The sequence below is a fragment of the Acromyrmex echinatior genome, chromosome 19 (assembly GCF_024713525.1).
Source record: "Acromyrmex echinatior isolate Ae372 chromosome 19, ASM2471352v2, whole genome shotgun sequence".
Taxonomy (NCBI): domain Eukaryota; kingdom Metazoa; phylum Arthropoda; class Insecta; order Hymenoptera; family Formicidae; genus Acromyrmex; species Acromyrmex echinatior.
The window spans coordinates 6,046,623-6,068,661 of record NC_141870.1 but is presented as its reverse complement, the minus strand read 5'-3'; the positions used below and the strand labels follow the sequence as shown (position 1 = coordinate 6,068,661).

Genomic DNA, 22,039 nt, shown 5'->3' with positions numbered 1-22,039 from the left:
ATAATTCGATCACCACTATCATACTGATATAACGACATAATTCTAGCGATCAATACTTTGTATTCACGACATTGTCAGATATTTTATTTTAACATACTTTTAATAAAAGTAGTTTAAAAAAAAGTTTTAACGATATATTATGTTGAAATTATACATATATATCATGCCTTTTCGTTTTCGTTTCTGTTCCATAATTTCTAATAGAAGTTAAGTGAACAAATTTGCTATGCCTATTCGCCTATAAATAATTGCAAAGTAGGAGAATCGTCGTTGCACCGAGATTGTAGTCATACATCACGGGGTTATATAGCATTAAACAAAGACATGAAGTATTCCAGCTGCGGCGAATCTACTGCACTCGTAAATTTCTCGGGGCTAAGAAAAGGGAGAGTATAAAGTTTTATCGTCCAATCTTACGAGCAACAGGGCGTGAGGAGCGGTGATAGTTAGCAATACGCGCAACGCTCGGTAACTCAAGATTTCTGCATTTAGATTACAGAAACCGACATATTTTTTCATATCTTTTCTTAACTACTGATTTATGACGAAAACACTTACAATTACCACAATTCAATCTCTTCTTTATTTGATGCTATGAATGAATATAAAATATATTTGATTAATAAGTTGCTTTTACTTATATTTGGAAATCGAAAAACTAGAAATATGTATAAAAATAGATATTATCTATATCATATTTTCATTGAAAATGGCTTGAAAAGAAGCTAATCATCTAAACGAAGAGGAAACATCTAAATTATTATATATATAAAATTAAAATAATAAAACATTTTTTCACGTTTTCGAAGATGCCTAAATAACTTTAAACATTTGTTAAGGTTACCTTTTTATTGTTTGATAATAATTTTGCAGCTCCAAAAATAAAGCAAATAAGTTAAGTAACATTTACTTATGGAACTTCCGCGGTTATTAATGTGAAAATAATATTTATACAAAGATAAGTTTATTTCACAAACAATTGGAACATATTTATCAATAAAGTTTATCAATAACTGCAAACGTTTTGGCTTTGAAGTCTAGATTTGAATACTCTTCAATGCAGAAGTTAAATACAAACTTGTACGTTCTAATTGTTTACGAATTATATCTTACCGCCTTATAAATATATTATTTTTAAGTTTTTATATATTTTAAGTAATAATAACCATGGAGATTCGTGTAGACAATTTACGTACATTTCTTATACAATATTTAAAAATAAAAATTTACTCAATTTTGCTTCCTAACTGTGCTTAAGTTCTATTTATCCTTTACATTTTTCCTTTAATCTTGAAAATAGTTTCTTTGAATATTAATTATATATACAATATAAATCAATATTTGATTGTTTGCCTTAGGTTTCGTGGGTGAGACATCGTGACATTCACTTGCTGACAGTCGGCACTTACACTTACACGAGCGATCAACGTTTCGAAGCGAAACACATATTCCATACAGAAGAATGGATTCTCAAAATACGATATCCGCAGCGAAAGGATTCTGGTATCTACGAGTGCCAAATATCCACGACTCCACCCATCGGTCATCCTGTTCGTCTGACTATAGTTGGTGAGTCGTAATTGCTGTATAGTCATAACGAGCAATAATTCTAGCTTTAATAGAGATGCATGAGAATTTGCATCGTAATTCAGCTACCGTTCTATCCTGGTAAATACAGCTATTCATTCATTGCTAGAGTACATTTTGAATTATGTTTCGTTTACATAAAGTTGCCAGTCGTATTAAATATTTTTTTAATCATTTTTTCATAATGAATATTAACTAAATATTGACTATATCATCAGACAATAAAATTGAACAGTAAAAAAATTTCAAGAATAAAAAAGGAAGACGTTATATATTAAATTATCAGAGATTCTTCTCCTTCACTTGCGAAGAAAATTCACTTTAATTTACTTTAAATGATTTACACAATCGATATTCTTATTCTCGACTAAAATAATAATATTTTAGTCAAACGAAACTAAAATATCTTTAAAATGATTCGGCACAATTATACGATTAGAAATATCTTTATATAGATTGTAACAGATTTAGAGATAGAAGAAGAATGAAATTGATCTAGAAATTAAATTACTTAATAAATGCTTATATTATTGATAAAGATTTAACCGCGAATAATCGAAATGTCACAATTCAATCGGAAATTCATGTTCAGTTCTACGTAAAAATATTCTGATTTATCACGATTCATCGAATACATCACGACGATCGCCACGAGTTTGCGAGACTCAACTACGTTTGAATAATTTAAAGGTACGTGTAAGTTGGGAAAAATTCAAGGAAAAAAAACGTGGAATATTCTCATAACTTTTCCCTTAAAACTTTGCTGGTCATTTTAAGTATTGAGAAGAGGTAAGAAACCCTTTGCAAAAGTTACAAGCTAGTGGGCCTCGTGGGAATTGCCAAACGATCGAAAGAATCATAAATCAATGCGAGGAAGTTACTTCGAGAAAATATTATTAGCGACGCGTGTAACAGACGAACATTGTCTTCAAGTTCATAAGATCGAGAAATTGCACATACGTGACATAAAAAACGTTTTTGTAATTTGCAAAAAAATTAATAATAAGTTCAAAGACAGACATGAAACGTTTCTTTATTTATTAAAGTATGCAAAAGAAACAAATTAATTATACAAATTAATCTCTTGAATAAAATCTTTAGAAAATTTAAAAAAATTTAAAACTAAAATTTATATTCTTTAAACAATTTAACAACAGCTTTATTTTATATCCTTTACTTCAAATGTATAGAATACGTATACGTAGTAAAGAAGTATCAGCAGAAAGTACTAGCATTGATCCGAACCAACGAAGAAACGAAATCAAGATTCGCGTCTCACACAAACAAATCAAACAACAAATATTTCCTCTGTGACATCTATGTCTTCTCGATAGGTAGCGACAAATCTTCCGAAATTTTCGCTCAACAGAGTGTTCTTGTTTCTTTCTTCGATTCATCAAATCCTGAGTTAGAGAAAGCTTATCGCAATTGGTCTTCGAGGATTAATATTGTTAGAGACGGATAGGCATTCCGCAAACACGAATTACAAACGTGGCCAATTATCGTGAAGTTAATGAAGCCTTTTCTTGAAGAAAAGGGAGGCCTAAGAAAGAAAAATCAACATCTACTCTAACTCAAACTTGCTTTTTCTTGTTTTTGTACCATCCATCACACTGTTCCATTCTCTTCGTCTTCGAGTTTCTTCTCTCTTTCTCTACCAGTTCAGATCTGTCTTTTTTTTTGTTTCATTAAATTCCATACGTCTCTCAATCTCTCTCTGAAAGAAAATGTTTCTAATTTTTTCCGATCTCTTCGGTGGTATTTCATCATTTAATGTAATGATAATGCTGGCTTCACTCACAATCAGAACATCAAAATTAAAACTACAAAAACATATAATATTTTTACTTCTATTTTAATAGCAATATTGATTTAAATGATTCCCGGATAAACTGAAATCATTTTGTGAAATTTCTTATTTTTGCCTACAGTAAAAGGAAAATTTTCCGAACTTCCTCTTTGAAAGGATATGAATTTTGCAATTTTCATCGTCGTTTCCATTAGTTTTAAAAGAAAGGTGCTTAAAGATAATTTCAGAATAAGTCAGAGGTGAATGATTGCCCAATTATCCACACTTGTTCTCATTGCGTAAATGCATAGGTGTTGGGTGCGCAGAATAGGTAATATATAATAGCGACAGAATAATCTGAAGCAACCCTATAAATTACGTCTAAGCAATTGATCGACGTGACGATAAAGCTCCCTCTCCATCTTCGTCCATTTAATAAAGTAATGCGAAGCGGATTGAAAAACAATAGTCGACCTTTCAGCGGCATTCTTGGCACGCGATGCCCGTGAAATTGTGGCGACAAATTGAGCCTTCTCAAGAGCGAAAGATTCTTCTTCAGTATTGCACCCTTTCATCGTTTTGCTTTCTACCGCGATCCACATCGATTGCCTGAAAAGAGACCGATCTCGCCCTCCATTTTCACGAAACTTCTTTTAAACACTTATTCGTCTTTCTTTCTCTCTCCGTTTCCGGACCGCGTCATTGCTTCCCGCTACTGCGATTCATGCTTCCGAGAACTTACATCGTTTGACTCGAAGATTCGATTTTTAAATGGTTCGACATTTATCGTAAGAAGTGACGTGTAAAGATCGTTGAGATCTGCGAACGTAACGCGGAAAATTTTAGGAAATTTCAATGCGGTACTTATATCTATTATTATACGATCGAAATCGTGTTATTTCTCATAAAACAAGAATTGTAGTTTCGCGAATTTAATTAGTTACAATAATTTATAGAGATATTTGTAGAGATCTGTTATTATTACAAACATTTTTCTTCACTTTACTATAAAAAAAAAAAAGAATATTTTGTCATTCTATTTAAAACATTATTTCCTTTAAAATTGTTTTTAAAAACCTATTGAAAATCGATATTTAAAATTTAAACGATACTGCTTTTTCGATTGGGAATACCAGTTCCTTTTAATGTTTGTTATTCTGTTTAAAAGGTATTACTTCCTTCAAAATTGTTTTTAAAAATGTATTGAAAATCGATATTTAAAAATTAAAACGATACTGCTTTTTTATTGATACAACACTGTATAATATCAACAATAGTACGAATCATTTTAGACCGCATATGAGAAACACAATTAATACTAGAAAAATGCCTATTATGGTCAAAGCTGGATCTTCATTGCTTTAAATAATTTAATCTTGAATTACTATACGCTATATATGTATTTGCATATATTCCATTGTAATCTTTTAGAACTGCACGCCGAATTCTTTTTCCGAATATACTATAAAATTAAAACTACTTTTAGTAATCGCGAATTAAATTGGCAATCAATTTATTAATTTGATGTTATCATCAAGCATCATATTATAAAAATATGAATAAGTTGAAATTGTTAATAAATTTATTGCGAAAAATATTACCTCCGCCGGGATTTGAATCCGGATCTCTTGTATTCCGTACGAGCGTCCTAAAAGACTACAATATATATATATATATATATATATATATATATATATATATATATATATATATATAATACAAGGTGTGTCACCAAAATTCGGACAAATTTCAATTTAAATTTTTCGCTATATTGTACCTCCCCCAGAGATTGTTGTCGGCATCCGAGAAAGCCTGATACTTCTAGTAAACAGTCACATTCTCAAAATGGCTGCAATGTTGAAACCAAGTGCAGAGTATAATCGAAAAGCCGCGATCATCGAAAATCTTCACGCTGGACGCTCAGCAACGGAAATAATTCGGTTCTTTGGATACTCGAGATCAACCGTTTATGACGTTATGGCAAAATATACAGCTTTAGAACAGTCCAATGAAGGTTCCAGCGAGGAAGAGTCACTCGAAAGAACGCACCGCGAGTCGTTGACTCCCGCAGTCGTTGAAAGGGCTCAAGCACTGATTTCGGATGACTCAGGACAATCGTTGCGAAAATTATCATCGATTGTTGGTATAAGCGAGTCAACAATGCGTCGAATTGCCGAGGAGAACCTTCGATACAAATCGTACATATTAAAGATACGACAGATGCTCTCTGAGGCTGCTAGGACAAGCCGAATTACTTGCCTCGGCTTCCATTCTAGCCTCCCAACAACTCAGATTTAGATCCCTTGGACTACTACGTATGGAGCGTAGTTGAAAGGGTCACAAACAAGTCTCGGCATCCCAATGTGACGTCATTAAGGACCACTATTGAGGCAGCATTCATCGGCATAGACAGCGCTACATTACAACGTGCTTGCGAACGCTTCAGATCGAGAATAGAGGCTGTCATTCAAGCTAATGGGAATATATCGAATAATTGTGCTCTACAGGGATCCCCCAAGTAGCATGTAAAAGGATTTTTTGTAATATTTAATTTTTCATTAGAAACATTTTGTTTAAAGAAATTGTTCGATTTGTCCGACGCACCCTGTATAATATATATTAGTAATTCAAGATTGAATTATTTAAAGGAATGAAGATCCAGCTTTGACCGTAATAGGAGTTTATAATGCCATTTCCAGATTCCAGTTTTCAACTGAAATCGCTTTAATCATACGAGAAGCAACACTTACTTTGATGATCTCTTTCACTATCGGCGTCATTTCTGTTATTGCTCACGTGACGATTGGTACGCTGGAGAAGCTTCGTCATTTATCGATATAGAAATAGAAAATGATTCATTACAAATGCAAACATTATATCATTTACTGACGTCACGAGTAAAAGTTGTCGTGGCTATCTTTTTTCGTGGTAATATTTCTTTTATCTCGAGTTCGTTCGCGTTGGTCCTCTTTATTCTTCTCTATCTTCCACTTTATTTCATCTAGGAAGGCAATAAAGGACGTGAAAGTTTTATCTTTTCATTTGCTTCTTTGCCTTTCTTTTTCTCTTCCTTTTTTCTTCCAGATCTGCCGACGTTTGATAACCAAACATTGCAGACACCTCAAAACGAAGTACCACTAGCTAGAAGCAGCTCTCTCTCATTAAAACAGCTTAAATAATTCGTCAGATCGATAAATGAGTTTACATCCGGATCCGTCTAGTTCTCATTAAGTCGTTGTCAAGTATTGAATCAAACAGATCGCGATGTTCATTTCACGAAAGAGCCAAAGAGGAGAAATGAGTATCGCTCTGTTCGCAATTTGTTCTCGTTATCTCGATTGAATGGTCGTCAACTTACTGCGAGTGCCGCCGACAGACCAATAAATCATTTGCATCGAAAACCACCGCGACGTTTGTCTATGGTCGACACATTTAGGCCAGTAACGCGATCGTTTTCATCCTCTTTCATATTGGTGTTCTCAATCGTTCGTAATCGATTGGAAAATTCGTATCGTACGATTTGAGTTAACTCAACAAGCGAATAATAAGCGAATTATCATTTGCGTCTTATGATCTATTACTTGTAAAATATTAATGTAAAGCTTCGCGTGTCTGTGTGTGTGTGTGTGTGTGTGTAAGCTTTTATAATTAAATTTATTCTACGTATGTTTTTTTCCAGCCACAGCATTTTTACAAAAGTCACTCATTGTATTGTAAAGTTTTGCGTTTAATTTTCTCCCATAGTGGAGTCTGAATTTAATTAAAGATACTGTTTTTTGCAATGAAAGGTTCAACTGCCATGCGATTTTTAATTCCCGTTTGCTCTAGAAATAAAAATAACTCAAATGAATAGACAAAGAATACGTGAGAAGAAATGCGAGACGAAATCAATTGCGGTTAGTGCGGAAACGAAATAACGTTGAGAGATACTCCTAAAATTCTCACAATTTCAAAAGCGAAATTTCGAAAATTTCACAAAACGACTCTCCTCAAACAATATATCGGACATTGTCCCCAATTTCGAGTGTTATCAAAGTTTCGACGTTGTGTCCTTTCTCTCTCGGCACTGCTAAAGCAATATAGCCTTTTCACCCGTGAATCAATTTCGCAGCCGTCACGTACTCGGTCAAGTCGTTTCTCATTGACGTTAGCGGTAGTAAAAGAAAAAGAAATTTCTCGAAAGGAAGTGAAGGAAAAGGAGCATCGCGAAACGGGTGGGCAGTTCGTAGTTTTCGTTTGTCGCAAACGTGCGTGGAAAGTTAAACTATGCACATGCAGCATAACGAATTTACGTTACCTCTACCGTACAGAAGTTCTTAACCATTACCGAATAGCCCGGCTAGCCGGGACATTAGGCAGCTAATTAGCGTTCACTAATTAGTTTTCGCACGGATGCTTAAATTAATGTTTCATCGGCCGAACTTAATAAAGTGCGCGATATGATATCACACAAAAATAAAAAGAACAGGTTATTATATTATTATTTTTTAATCAGTGTGTCGCAGCGCACTAGTGGTCGCAAAGGGTCTTCAAGTGTGCTAAATTGAAAATTCTAGAGAAAGTAATAAGAAGCGAAAAAATTTAGAAATAAATAAAAAAAGCGAGTGAGGCGCGAGGTAAAAACGTTTTTAAAATGTTTTAAAAATTGTGAAAATTATTAAAATTTTGTATATTTTGTTTACTCTCATTTTAATCAAAGTAACATATCGCTATAAAATCATTTTTAATTAAAAAATAAGAAAAAAATAAAAGCTTTCGAACACTTTACTTTTTATATATGTTCATACATCTGAATGTGTTAGCCAGTTCTGAAGAGCCATGCACTAAAACATGCTCCTAATGATGTACCTCAAGAAATTTAGCTCATTTAATATACTGCAAATTGAAGACATAAACGCTCCAAAAATTAAGTTTTTCAGAAAAAGGAAAAAACTACTTTTTAACTAGAAAATTATTGACTAATTAAATAATGGCAGAGAATATGCTCTTAGGGAGCCTCCAAACGATGTAGCCAATGTACACCAAATATTACACACATACAAACACATGACATGCATAATTATCCATAAATATAGACCAATTTAGTGAATGTTTGGAAAGTTACCTTTGTTGGCCAAATTGTCTAGAAAACGACGTTTTTCACCTTTAGAAAGACGATCAAATTATTTTTGTCATTTGTGTTTCATAACTCTTAAAAAAATCATTCTTTTTGAATTGTGATGATTTTTGATGTCCTATAAAATTATAACAAGTTCGGAATAATTCATCAAAAGTGACATAATTCGAAGTTACCAACATTTATATTTATCTTGAACAGCAAATGACTGAATTTAAAATAAAACAATTTCTTCTTCAAACACTAAAACTTCAATCACTAAAACTATTTTAACTCTAAATGTTATCTACAGAAAACTCTGTTTTATTTATAATACGACACAACTCAAAATGTATTATTCTTATAGAAGATATTATATGTAGAAAGAAGAATCTTCTTGAAAACTTTAAGAATAACATTATTGCTATTTGCACGGATTGTGAAGTTAAATTTGTTTACTTTTGATGATTAATAAGATAATCTTCAACTAACTCATTCATGGTAATAATTCGAAAATCACATTTTGTGAATTGTATTACATTTAAATAAGGGAACGATATTATCATTATTTGCACATTTTTGTGTGATATAAATTCAATATTGTAATATAAGCTCTAATTGATAAAAATATAATATAATATCTATAGCATTATAAATTTAAAAAATATTGAATGTATTAAAAATAATATGCAGGGTTTAAAAATGTGCGGGGTTTAAATTAATCAAGGGTAGCTATATTTTTTACGCAGAATTTGGAATATTCGCTGAGTACACTCGCTACGTTGACGCGGTAAAAAATTAAGCATATTAAACTCATTATCGTCATAATTCTAGCAAGTGGTATTAATAACTATAACGCGCAGTAATAACCGGGTATATTTCTTTACTACTAAATTTCCGTCGTACAACCATTAGGTTCTCGGACGGTGAGAATCCTGTTGTCGTGCGTTCGTGCATTTATTACGAGGTAAGTGCTAGAAATTGCGGCGTGAGTGCGCGTAGGTTCTTTGAAAATTAAAGAGGCACCCACGAATCCATTAAACGTAAATTTATCCGCCACGTCCATTAAGAAACACGATTACCAAGATCATCGTGAAGCGCTACCGTGTAAAACTCGTTACAGAAGTAAACGCAGTTATCCTCGCGTCGTGCCGCAGCAGATTTGCATTTTTGGCGAATGGTACGCGCGGATGTAGAAAATTTGTTAAAAAGATGATCAAACGACCACCGCGTTGGGAAGCTGTGTAAGATCCATTAATTAGAATTACGTGTAGTAATAAACGCGCATAATTTATCTGGCTTAAACGAGCGCTCGTACGAGGTCGTAAGGTCTTGTCAAGTATTCAATTTGATAAGCGAGCACTCGCTTCAGTTTATGTGCGTCTCAGAAACTTTGTTCCGCTACCTAGCGAATTAATGCCGTCCACGCCGGTCGGCAATGCAAATATGGCCAGTGGCTTGCTTGTGACGTAGTGTATTCAATTTGTCAGAGTTTTGGGATGTTCCGACGTTCGCGTAGCTGTCCGTGGGTCAAACTACTGTTAGAAATCCTTCGTGCACACAGGCACAGGGTGAAACCCTGCACCTTGTGCAAATCATACGATAGGATTAGGAAGTAAATCCACACGAGTGGATGGTTCCTAGAGAAAACTGGATCAAGATAATCCTACGGAGATCCGTACTCGAACAGTAAATGCACAGAGAAAACGGATGGCGATCGCAAGTGTATCGGGGAACTGCTTGTTTTCGGAGACGTAGATACCTTGAAATTCCGGACGAGAGACGTTTCCAAAATTTAATAGAGATAACGCAGAGTAATGCAGAGACGCTAGTGCGGCTAGTGCAATACGATGATACAGTACTTCTTGTTGAATTCCAGATCGGTTGTCGCTTGTTAACTCTTGAATGCCACACTGGAAACGGCACACTTGAGTAATGACGCACCAACTCAATCCAATTGCTTAAAACTTTCATAAAAATGAACAATTTTTTTTCCAATCAATGTATCAGACATTAAAGACATTAATGGTATCAATTACAAATGTATATCTTTATTAATTCCCCCCCCTTCCCCCCCCCTGGAGATATGAGAACTTTAAAGGCACCATCGATATTTTGATTCCAGTGAATTCCAATAGATAAATTTAAACCTGTAAAAAATAAGTAACATACAATCCGACTTCTATGATGATAAAAATTTGTTATTATAGCTTTGATAAGTACATCAAAATTTTTCCAGACGTTTATATAATCTAGAAAAATAAAAACAATTTGCTTTGTTTCTCCCCTTACTGACGGAAAAATTAAAATTCCATGTTGCCGGCGGAAGATTATTAAAAAAGTAACAATAAAAAGAGTATTAAAAAAACATTGGAAAAAGAAAACCTGGCAGTCATATCGAAAAGACGTTTAAGAATTAATTAGCTTTATCCAACGCGTTATTATGTACATTAATTAAATCAAGATGGAATTCGTATTTCGTGAAGGATTCTGTAAAAATAGTCGCTCTTTTCTTTACAATGGGACAGTCGTCAGTTTCGTGCCAGTTTGTTCGTGTTAGTTTGTTTGTCGGTACTCTCACAGTTTATTCTCGGTAAGAGATATAAATTTCGCTCGGAATATCGTCTTCGTACGGTTTCGCGAGGTGCATGTATGATTTATCTCAATTTCGTGATTTGAGACGAGCGCTTTGATTGACGGGCGTAACGTAATTTTTGTCACGACAGTAAAACTATGTTAAATGAATTTTTGCGATTTACGTTACTTCCACCAGTGTCACGCTTTAACATTTTAATCCTGAACGTTATGTTCCGCACGCGGACACTCCATGCCGCGCGATTGAAAGCGCTTTAGCGTTTTGCTGTATAAGCCGCATGATTTCGTTATACTTTCTCATAAATATTAATAAGGAGCCAGGCTTGACAGGTTGCCAGGCGCGAATTTTGCGAGAGAATACGCGCATAGTTAAATACATATACATTACAGAAAAGGACGTTATAATGCAAAACGTCATAGTTCCGTTTCATTATCGATTAAATTCACGTTAGAGCGTGATTAACGTCAATAAATATTTTGTTCCAGCTAGAATTTCAAATGAGCAGCAGCTTGTCGCGTTAATGCATGTTTAAGCGGTAATTAATGCGCAATGAAAAATATGCTCCTTCCTATGCTGTATAATGTTATAAAATATTTACTGGTAGTTCCACGGGGTTAAAAGAATCGTTATGAACCGCCTACCGCGTTGGGTCGTATCGCGCACACATCGAACAGGATGTCGGTCGTATTTTGCACTCGCAAAAATAGCACAGTGCACTTAAACAACGGGCCGTAATTACAATGCCATGTTAGTAAGAGCCGAGTATTGTTATCACGATGATCCGGTCGGCCTGTACTTTATAATTACACGCCCCCTCAGCACGAGCTCACCGAGAGTACGTCTGACCTATAGTCATTGAAATTAAAGGTTTCGCATTTTCTGCAACGCCTCGTTAATTCATCCACGATGACGGTTTCGTGCAGCATATTACTAATAAATCGTCCGACGCGAGGTACACATCCGGCTTTCGCCGAAGTCGAATCGACAACGGCGACGACGTATGTGATTGCAAAATAAAGGTGAGTGCGGGGAACAATCAAAAGCCACGATTTAATTGCTTGCGCCGCGCATCGCGGTATCGGCATCCGCGTCGCCAACCGCGACCACCTGAATATCACTCTTTTTTTCCGATTCGCAAGTTCGAAACTAATTAAAAGTTGACTACTAGTGATTCCGTCGGCCGTAGCTAGTAATTTCTTTCACCGAATGCATCCGGCATTTATTCTCACTTTATTGATAATCCCCGTTACAGGGGACAGCCTCACATTTTTCGTTGCTAACGTTCGTACGCAACGTAACAATGGCCCAGCCTTGTTTCACCGAATCAATTTTGTTAACTCAGATTTCGCCTTCAAACAGTTAGATTCAATCACCGAGCTAGTTCTCGTAAGTTCTCACGATGCTCACTTCCAGGCTCTTTAGAGGCTATAGTTGGAGTTACCGATAATAGCAGCTTTTAACGACAGGGTGAGATAGGGAGATTTCCCAATCGTTACGTACATATACATATATAGATAGAGACCAATTTCTAGGAAACATTGTTTAATCCTGTTCTACGTCTCGAACTGCATTCAAATGCAGATACGGCAAGAATATTACGATGTATAGGATTGGGAAAACAAGCAAATATTCATATTATATAGTTAATTGTAATGTTACTAGATAATAGACATAAATGATTGATACTTACGAGAAAGTAAAATTTATTTCTAAAATTACAGAAATAATTAGTTAGTTTTTACAACGGTAAATCGTATTTTATATATATATATATATATATATATAAATTACAGTTAATTCAATAAACATTATATTTCAAGAATAAAAATTATAGAAATAATGTGCTATCTTTGTTGCCAATTTTTTATATTTATATTCGAAATATTTACGGAATATCAGATTTCTCTTATAACTCCCGAGAAATCATATCACTGCATATTGTAACAACAAAAGCTTACAACGATCGAAAAGAAATCGAAAATATGTTTTATAACGATATTTTGTAGCGGTATCCAGAGCACAACTCTTCTGGGAGTTTTTAATCTGATTTTCGATAATTCTTTTATTCATATTCGATCGTTAGGTTGACGTGTATAATCTTAAAGAAAGACAAACTTAAAATCTATGCAAATTATTGCCAGTCATATTGCGTAAACAAAAAAGAACTTGTATTATTTAAAAGATTAAAAATAACGTTTTTAAAATATATCAATTTTTTTCTGTATTAAAATTTTAAATATAACCGCCGTATAGATGCAACGAAACGATACATTCGATTTCAATTTCTCAAGAGCCTTTATATTATGATAAAATAGTCGCGGTCGAATCTATAAGCCGTAAATCGCATCCCGTGCAGAGGGAAATTCATCCCCTCGTAATAACGGCGTTGAACTATTTCGAATATCCCGAGGACGGAAATATATCACCTCCCGAAAACTATTTGGCAGCGATGTGTGACCACAGTGATAGTGTTCATGACACATCTATTGCGCTAACGACAACGTAATCTCTATACTCTGACAACGATATTTTTCACTCTGATATCTCTAGCCTTCTCGTTTCGCTGAGAAAACTGCTGCGTCATTTTTTTTATCAAAGAAGAATTTTATTTAATGCCATTAAATTTACTGAGACTCCAGTTAATTTCGATTATATGTGTATATAATATATAATATTGATAAAATTATTAATATTTATATATTAAAAAAGGTTCAAGTATCTTTCAAGATAGAAACGTCTATTGAAACGTTTAAGAATTGCAGAAGATTGTTTAATTCATCTAGTAATTAAATCAATTGTAATTATAGTTTCTTGAAGACCGATAAAATAAATTCGATACTATCTCCAATAACGATCAGAGATTTTAACCACTCGTATCGGTTATCTTTACGCGTATAATCGGGCGATTGCTAGGAAAGCATTGCTTAATCCAGTTTCGATAATCCTCTCATCGTCGCTCGTAGACGGGTAGACGTTTCCTAGAAAATAGAACAGGATTAACAGTTGCGGACGGAGATGGTGTCCGCACGGCCGGAATAAAGTTTCGTTAGCTCAATATGGCGCCGAATGATTTCCGATTCTGGCCGGTGGCCAAGCTTCTTCCGGTCGGTTTAGCTGAAATAAAGGATGCCATATTGAGAATTTGAGGAAAGTAATGCCCGGCCGGCCGTACTGGACACCATTGTAAGCCGTCCGCGGATTGCCGGAGTCTGTCCGCGGCCTGGAAAATGCAGGATTATCGCGGACGATAAAACCGGTATGTTCGCGGTGAGGAATAACGCTTCCCAGGTTTGTTAGCTGATCGCGGTTTCAAAATAACCGCGAGCTTTTATCGAACGTTTCCGTCGGGATTGTTTTCGTGGTTGAAGGGAACGAGGTATCGCATATGAAACATATTGCCCGATCAATTCCATTGCTCGTTTGGTTTTGTTCGAGTAAATTGTCGATAAAGACGTCCGTAAAAAGACCCGTTTATGGACGCTACGCCGCACAAATGTGATTCCTGAAGCCGTATGTCTCTTCAGTCGATGAATATGTATCTAATAAAAGTTTTTCTTTATGAAAGTATTGAGTTAAATACGAATAAGATCGTGATTTAAATCCTGTCTTAATAAATAATATTAATGATGGTAACGGTCAACTAATGAAATTGAGGACGAACGATAAAACGAAATGAAATTATAAAGGTAATATTTTTCGCAATAAGCTATTACAGTGTTTTAAAATGCTGGTAGCATCATAATTGAATCGACAGTCAATTTAATTATTATTTCATTATGATATTATTATTTTAGCTTTAATTTATGATTGCGTTTTAAGTCTGACAATAAACGACGCATAGTTTAACGTATTTAAAATTAACGTATTTTAAAATTTATACATATAATAAATTTACATATAAAAACATTACTGGCAACAAGATCTCAGCCGTTCTTTCCTTACCTATTTAATTTATTCATATAGCTATTTAAAGATTAACTTATTATTGTTAAATTATAAATTGTTTTACGACTTTAAAACGATTAAAATTGCTCGTTGCACGAAAATCATCTGTCAAACTTCATTTTCAAACAATATGCTTTTTCTCAGAGAATACAATGATCTACTACAGTTGCTCCATTCTCGCCACGAGATAACACGATCGTTCTCGAGTCGAATTGGCAGCTACGAAAGTAATTAGAATTCCTAATGGTTGCAAGTACGCTTAAGTAAGTGCCAGTAACAACGCATTATTAGGGTATAGATACTCGAGCAGCTTTTCTCCGGGGGCCGAAACTTGGGATAGGTACTCTAGCTAAGAATCTCGCCATTACCGTCGCCTTTTGTGTAAATGGCTCTTGTTCGGTAGTTTAGCCGTAGTTCCCTCATGGGCGTGGCGGAATCGCTTGCCACGAGGAGTATCGTAATGCAGGTGGGCATCCTGGTTCATGCTCGAGAATGCGTTCTGATCGCGTTAGTATCCAACGGCTAAGGCGGAAATGCCCAGCTATCTCATCGCTGATAAGACATTAATCCATAAAATATTGTACGCGTTTAGGATAACGGTCGAGACATTGACCATTACGAACATTATATAAAGATGCATATCTCCCGTGTAATATATAGATGGATGTATCGCGCGCAAATGATTCGATAACATGCGATGCAATATCAGATGGAAACTATGGAATCATGCATGCATAGAGCTAACATAACATAACTAACATAACCTATTCTTTTTATAGCTCTGATTTAAAAAGAAAAAAAAAGAGAAGGAAAGGAAAGAAATATATTCTCTTCGGTTAAAAATATCAATAAGTAGTACGAACTATTTTCAGTGTTGGTCTGACTTCTCGTCTACTCGTTTGTTGACTTTTGTCCATTCGTCTGATTGCCTGTCTGGAAAATTTCTCGGAAACGACTAATTAACTTTTTCAAATACTATTATATTTCGAAGTTCTTCCAAAGTTACGGGTTTTTCGCTGTATTATTTTTTTTAAAAAGTGGTACTTACTAAATGTCCGTCTCTGATGTTAATTAGCTTTGAATATTTTTTTGAATATTTTATTTTTTAGGCAAATATAAGGGACACTTTTTTATTCGTGTCCATTCACACTTTTAATAATAAAATAGAAAAAAATGTTTGCAGTAAAAAAAGTTGAAAGTTTTAAGAGTACTCAATAATTATAATTTAAAAGAATTTTTAAAAAATTTATCTTTTTAATAAAAAATATTTAAACAAATTTTTTTAATTTATTGTTATAAAGTAGTGTTGTGAAATCATTCAACTTTTATTTCAAGCATTTTTTTCTATCTCTCACAGTTTTGGCGATATTTGCTTCGAAATGAAATAACCGATTTTTTCTAAGGGATATTTTACTCCTCAAATATATACATTTAATTAAAAATACCTTTACTTTTGTTTTAAAAACGATATATTCAAAGTTCATCAAAATCAGAGGGGGATATACTTTGGTGCATTTGATAGTTACATCTGTTGCAGGATTTATACGATATAAAAGTAATATTATATGTGAACATAAGAGAATCCACATGATAAATACAAATGTTACTGTAGCATAATCTCCTAAGCGATTATTCACTTCACCGCGTTCGAACCACGATATATTATTCTCTTATCGTCGTTTCACCCTTCCGTGAATGACGCGTCTATCGCTCGTGATCTCCGTGCGATATTCCGTCGGTGGCGTACTGGCGAGTGATGCGCAATCAGTGTGACACGACGTTGGATATGCACGCATGTCGTGCACACACGCACCGAAATGTCCGAAATGCACTGTACTTATATCCTAGACAGCGTGACGTGCGCGATGGTGACGTACCCAACACAGTGGGTCGATGTTCGCAGTTCGTGCAGACTCCATGGATGGACGCAATTAATTTCTATCGGCAATGGCGTGAATGGAAGATCATTATCGACATAGGAATGCCCATGTTTGGCCACGAACGGACAGACGGGCGGACCCAATGGTAACTCTCACTCCTGACGATATAGCGAGTAACGTATGGGACCCATAGAGTTCGTGTTACTGGAATCGTCTGCCACCAGGCTTTCTCCCGCTTGCTACTCTCTCTCTCTCTCTCTCTCTCTCTCTCTCTCTCTCCCTTCACGCCCTCAGCAGTAATACATTCAGCGGTTGCACACAATCGTGCCGGACTTGTCCCACCGCTAACTTATACCCGATACCGTCAGCTGCGTATGTTTGTCAAGTTAATGTCCCTGATCACTACGAACGTATGAACACCGGTCTCGAGTGGCGTTACGAAAAATGAGCCTCGACTGTGTTCCTGAAATACAGTCGCCCCGATGCAGTGACATGATTTATTGAGCGGACCTGTTTTACACTGGTCGAGAAGATTAATATTGAAGGAAATAGGTGTGAAGATGATCGCATTGTTCGTGTCCTAAACGATATGTGCACTTTATTTATTTAAAGTAACACAATCGCATGTTTAAGGAGATTGCAAGGACATAAGTACATATATTAATATTTACGCTTTAAACTACATGTATATGAAAGTTGTGTTCATAACATTGTGGTTTTATTGAACAACACATTTATTTTATTTGTTATTATTTTCATTGTTTTTAAACCAAAATTTTAAAAGCGATGGACAAAGATCTAAATTTTTTGTATAAGTAATAAACTTTAAGTAATAAAATTATGAAAATTTTTACTGAAATTCAAATTAGTTTTTATAACAAATAAATATTTTATTTATTTACTGAACTAACTAATATCGCATTTCAATGTGACTTTACATAAATATTCTTGAATTTATAAAGTACTTATATAAAAGAAATTGAGATTTTTATCATTATTTTATAATACATTTTCAAATATTTCTATTAAAATATAATACAAATTTTTTAAATATTATTTTTTATTGAAATAACTTTTAATCCAGATGTTAAACTGTCTCTAATTTTTTGTATTACTTTTAAATACAATTTAGAATAATCTGTAATTTTTTCAAGTAATTCTTAACATTTGATCGAAGTAAATAAATGACAAAATTAAACAAAAACGTGAGGTTGGCATCCCATATTTTCAAATTATTTTTTTTTTGCATTTAATTATAACTCTTTTCAAAGTGCTTTATTAATTATATTAAAATTTTGATAATGAGGTGTCAATTTTACAGCGGCGATATTGTACATGAATCACAGGATGTGCGAGTCACATGTTGATCTCCAAGTCACGGAACAGACAGTACAAACATCTTTTTCTAACAAATGTCAAAAAGTAACAAGCCATCTGGTAACGATACAAAGGCGATGGTAGTATCAAACGACCTGCAATTTTCTTTTGGGAGAAAAAGTTAGCGTCTTCTACGAACGTATTTCGTAGAGGTAGCTTCGATTTACTATCTTCCATGCTTGTTAGACCTTTTTTGCGGCCAACACGGTGGAGTGGTGATTCAATTGCGGACGAAGTCGCGGTCGGGCCACGTACGAGGTCCACCCTCGATTTATTTTACTGGCTCTCCACCCAAGGGTGCAGCAGGGTGGTGATCGATCAAAGGTAAAGGATCGATGGTTCGGTTAAAGGTAACAGCTGGTTCGATTTTCACCTTCCTCTAAAATTTAGGAATACTTCGATTCACGCTGTCAGGAAGAATAAAGGAGTGTCGAATGTACCTCGAAGATCTTAAATTAGGAATTGTATAACAGAGTTTGTCCACGAATGATTTTGTCAAAATCAAACAAGAGAAAAAGGTATCTATACTTGTACATATTTACATACATGTACTATTTCACTCTAACTTATACTATCAAAATATGATCTTAATTAAAATTATAAAGTGAGACAATATAAATTAAAGTGACGTAGTACAGGGTGTTTGGAAAGATGGGATCAAACTTATGTAACGTGTTAATGAAGTCGAGTAAGTAAAGAAAGTTCATATAAACTCATGTCCGAAAATGCTTTATTGAAAAGTTATAAACATTCAAAAATCATTTTTATTAAATGGTATGATAATTACAATAAATGTCCGAAAATAGATTTGGCGCCTATCTGGACATTCTGTAATAAAAAAGAAATGTATATAAAATGTATAATATACTAATTGTAAGTACATTGAAAGATTTTAAGATTTCTCACATAAATTCAAGACTTTATATAATCATATATTCGAAACGGCTTACAATTACTTTCAAAGATAAGGAATGTTAAAGATGAAAAACAAATTACATTTTTTTCTAAAAATTTCGAAAACTTTATTTAAAGTTTCATTAAAATAACTCGGTTTATCAAAATAATTTGAAATTTTTGAAAAAATAAAATTTATTTACACCTTATATCTTTGAAACTTTTTTAAATCTTTTCGGTTATACGAAATTTTCTTGAATTTGTATAAAGAATCACTCCTTAAAATATTTTAGCGTACTTAGCATACATTCTGTACATCTTTCTTGTAAAATTTTAACAAAATCGTTCGTGGCCAGAGATTCTGTTATATAGTCTCCATCTTAAACTTAAGAGCACTCTTGGCGTCAAGTATAAAATATATCTTTTGCATAATGCTTTATGAATATATTTGCGTCGGTAAATCGGAGAGACGCGACAATCGACTGCATTGTTTGCATCTGATTGAAACAAAATTGAAAAGTAACATTTGACAATTGTACTGCGAATATTATTATAACGTATTATAACAAAATTTGATATCATATATTAATTAAATATTATCAAATATTTATTACATTTGCAGTACTTAAATTATAATTAATATATCTTGATTGTTTGCGGTTGCAAATTGGCAACTAAATAAATACAAATGAAAATGTTTCGTCAGTTAGTTTTTCATTTTTAATAAAATATTTTCACAATAATTATCAAAAAATGAATATTGACAGACGAATTCCCGGCGCGACGGGTCCGCCAGTTCAATTGGACGATTGCCGAAGTAATTGATCGTTCCTCTTAGCAACTACCAAGAACGTCGTTGAATTCTCGAGATACCAGCAGTACATCGTAAAACGAACGACGTCGTGCGTGTCTCTTCGTGGAATGTTCGCGAAGAGAAGTCATTCAGGGATGTCTGAGAAGGAAATGAAGTTCCTTCGCTCGTAGACGGCTGACTAGAGTGGACGATGTCCACTGACGAAAGTCAGTGGATTGTAGGACGTATAATTGAATGTTGATGGGAAGTACGGAACATTGTGAGATCTTAATTTCGGCGTGACATCGTTAGCGTTGCAAAAACGTCCTCAGTTGCAGCTAACGACAAACTCCTCGTGTTCTCGTTAACATCGTATCTTAACGATGCCCGTGCTCTCCCTGACTTTCAAGCGGCGAAATCGGGGAGAGTACACGCTCTTTGGGAACCCGTAATTTTCAATAATATTCTACCAAGCGCTGCACAAACAATACACTGAATAGAATTACGCCCCGTAATCATCGTTAGTAAACCTACGAATTTAGTTTAATCATTTAAATCAAAGGATGCAAAGCGATTCTTTTTATATGAATAAGTTAGTTTCTCTATTAAAATGGATACATCTTAAAAACTGCGCGAAAAATATGTTTATTTTAAATTATTATACAAAAGATTTTTCTCAGAAAATAACATGAACAAATAGAGAGAAAGCACACGGAAAGAACGATTTTGTTGAGGTATCTAAAAATTTAATTAGATAAAGATTTGAAAATAATTTTGCTGTAGATCATATCAAAATAATAACTATGTAGAAGTTCAAGTATAATGAATAACGCTACAAAATGTTTTACATTTTAGCAACTAGCTTGAGCGTCTTACATAATTATTTTAATGGTCTAATAAAATTATATATATACCTCTAGCTAAATTTTTAGGTACCTTAAAACGTTTCTTCCGTACAGTTTCTGGCAAACGTATAAGGTTACGTATATAAATAGCGTTTATAACAATTTCATTTAACGATGCCCTACGTCATAAGCTTAGAATTTGTGCGCGACGAGGTAAGCATCATCGAATGGCTGTACTGCAAAACGTTATTAGGCTGAATAACGTGTCATAATAATGATAAAGAAAGATTCTTTTCACGATGGAACCATTAAATCCGCTCATATTTCACACCATCGAGAAGTTGGATATTCATTGCTCCAGTAATAGGAATAAAACGTCGCAGTGCGAACAACGAAAGGGTCTCAAGCCTCGTGAAACAGTAATAAGCTGTTGTCTCCTTACGATGCTCGCGCTTGCTTTTGGTATTCCTTGCGTGGAAATGAAGATCTCTCTCTCTCTCTGTGTTGCCGCAGACCACCTTGCTCGCAAGTCGGTCAGCAAACGACGGTGGAAGTCTCGAAACTGGTTTGTCAGATAATTGAGATCCACCAATGGGAATCCGAGAAACTTGGAGAATCCCGGTCGACGGACTGTAACGATCCTGTGTACCGCGGACGCGGAGATTCGCCGAGGTGGTATTTCCAGCAACAAGATTTAATGGAAGGGTAGGAAGGGGAGAAAAGAGAAGAAATATGCTTTTGACTTGCGTACGTTTACTGCATGGTCATTGATTCCTACGAGCACGAAATGCGAGACAAAAATTCCGGACACGTCGTATCCACCCTCACAAAAATTAAGCGGGTTCTTAGCGCCTCGAGATATCGCAGCGAGATCATCATTGCGAGGTAGTGTGGGGCGTTTCAAAAGAATCCGTATATCTTGTGGCTCGATGATTTCTCCTCAATCGCATACAAAGCGAATCTCTCGAACGGAAACTCTCAGTCATCCGGAATTGATTCCGTCGGTACTTCCTCCGGACGAACCTGTTTTCCACAAAATAATGTAAGTATAATGCCAAGCGATCCCCTCTTGTGTACGGTTATTGCATTTCATTTCGGCTGCGGACTTTTTGCTCTCCTTTCAACAGTCGTTCGGAAAAATACGGTAAAGAATATGGGACAATCTCATATCGTCAATAACGATAGAGAAATTTAAAAAGAGAAAATTATAGAGGGAATTATGAAGGAATCTTTATTGT

At 34.6% G+C, this 22,039-nt stretch overlaps 1 protein-coding gene across 1 annotated transcript in view; it reads left to right on the top strand.

Moving 5' to 3' along the window:
* The window catches only part of LOC105149022 (zwei Ig domain protein zig-8), an 81,189-nt gene that overhangs the window by 54,137 nt on the left and 5,013 nt on the right, over nucleotides 1–22,039 (top strand). The window contains exon 5 of the mRNA XM_087415903.1: nucleotides 1,359–1,569. Coding sequence (XP_087272029.1) covers nucleotides 1,359–1,569 — 211 coding nt within the window. The remainder of the gene's footprint in view (nucleotides 1–1,358; nucleotides 1,570–22,039) is intronic.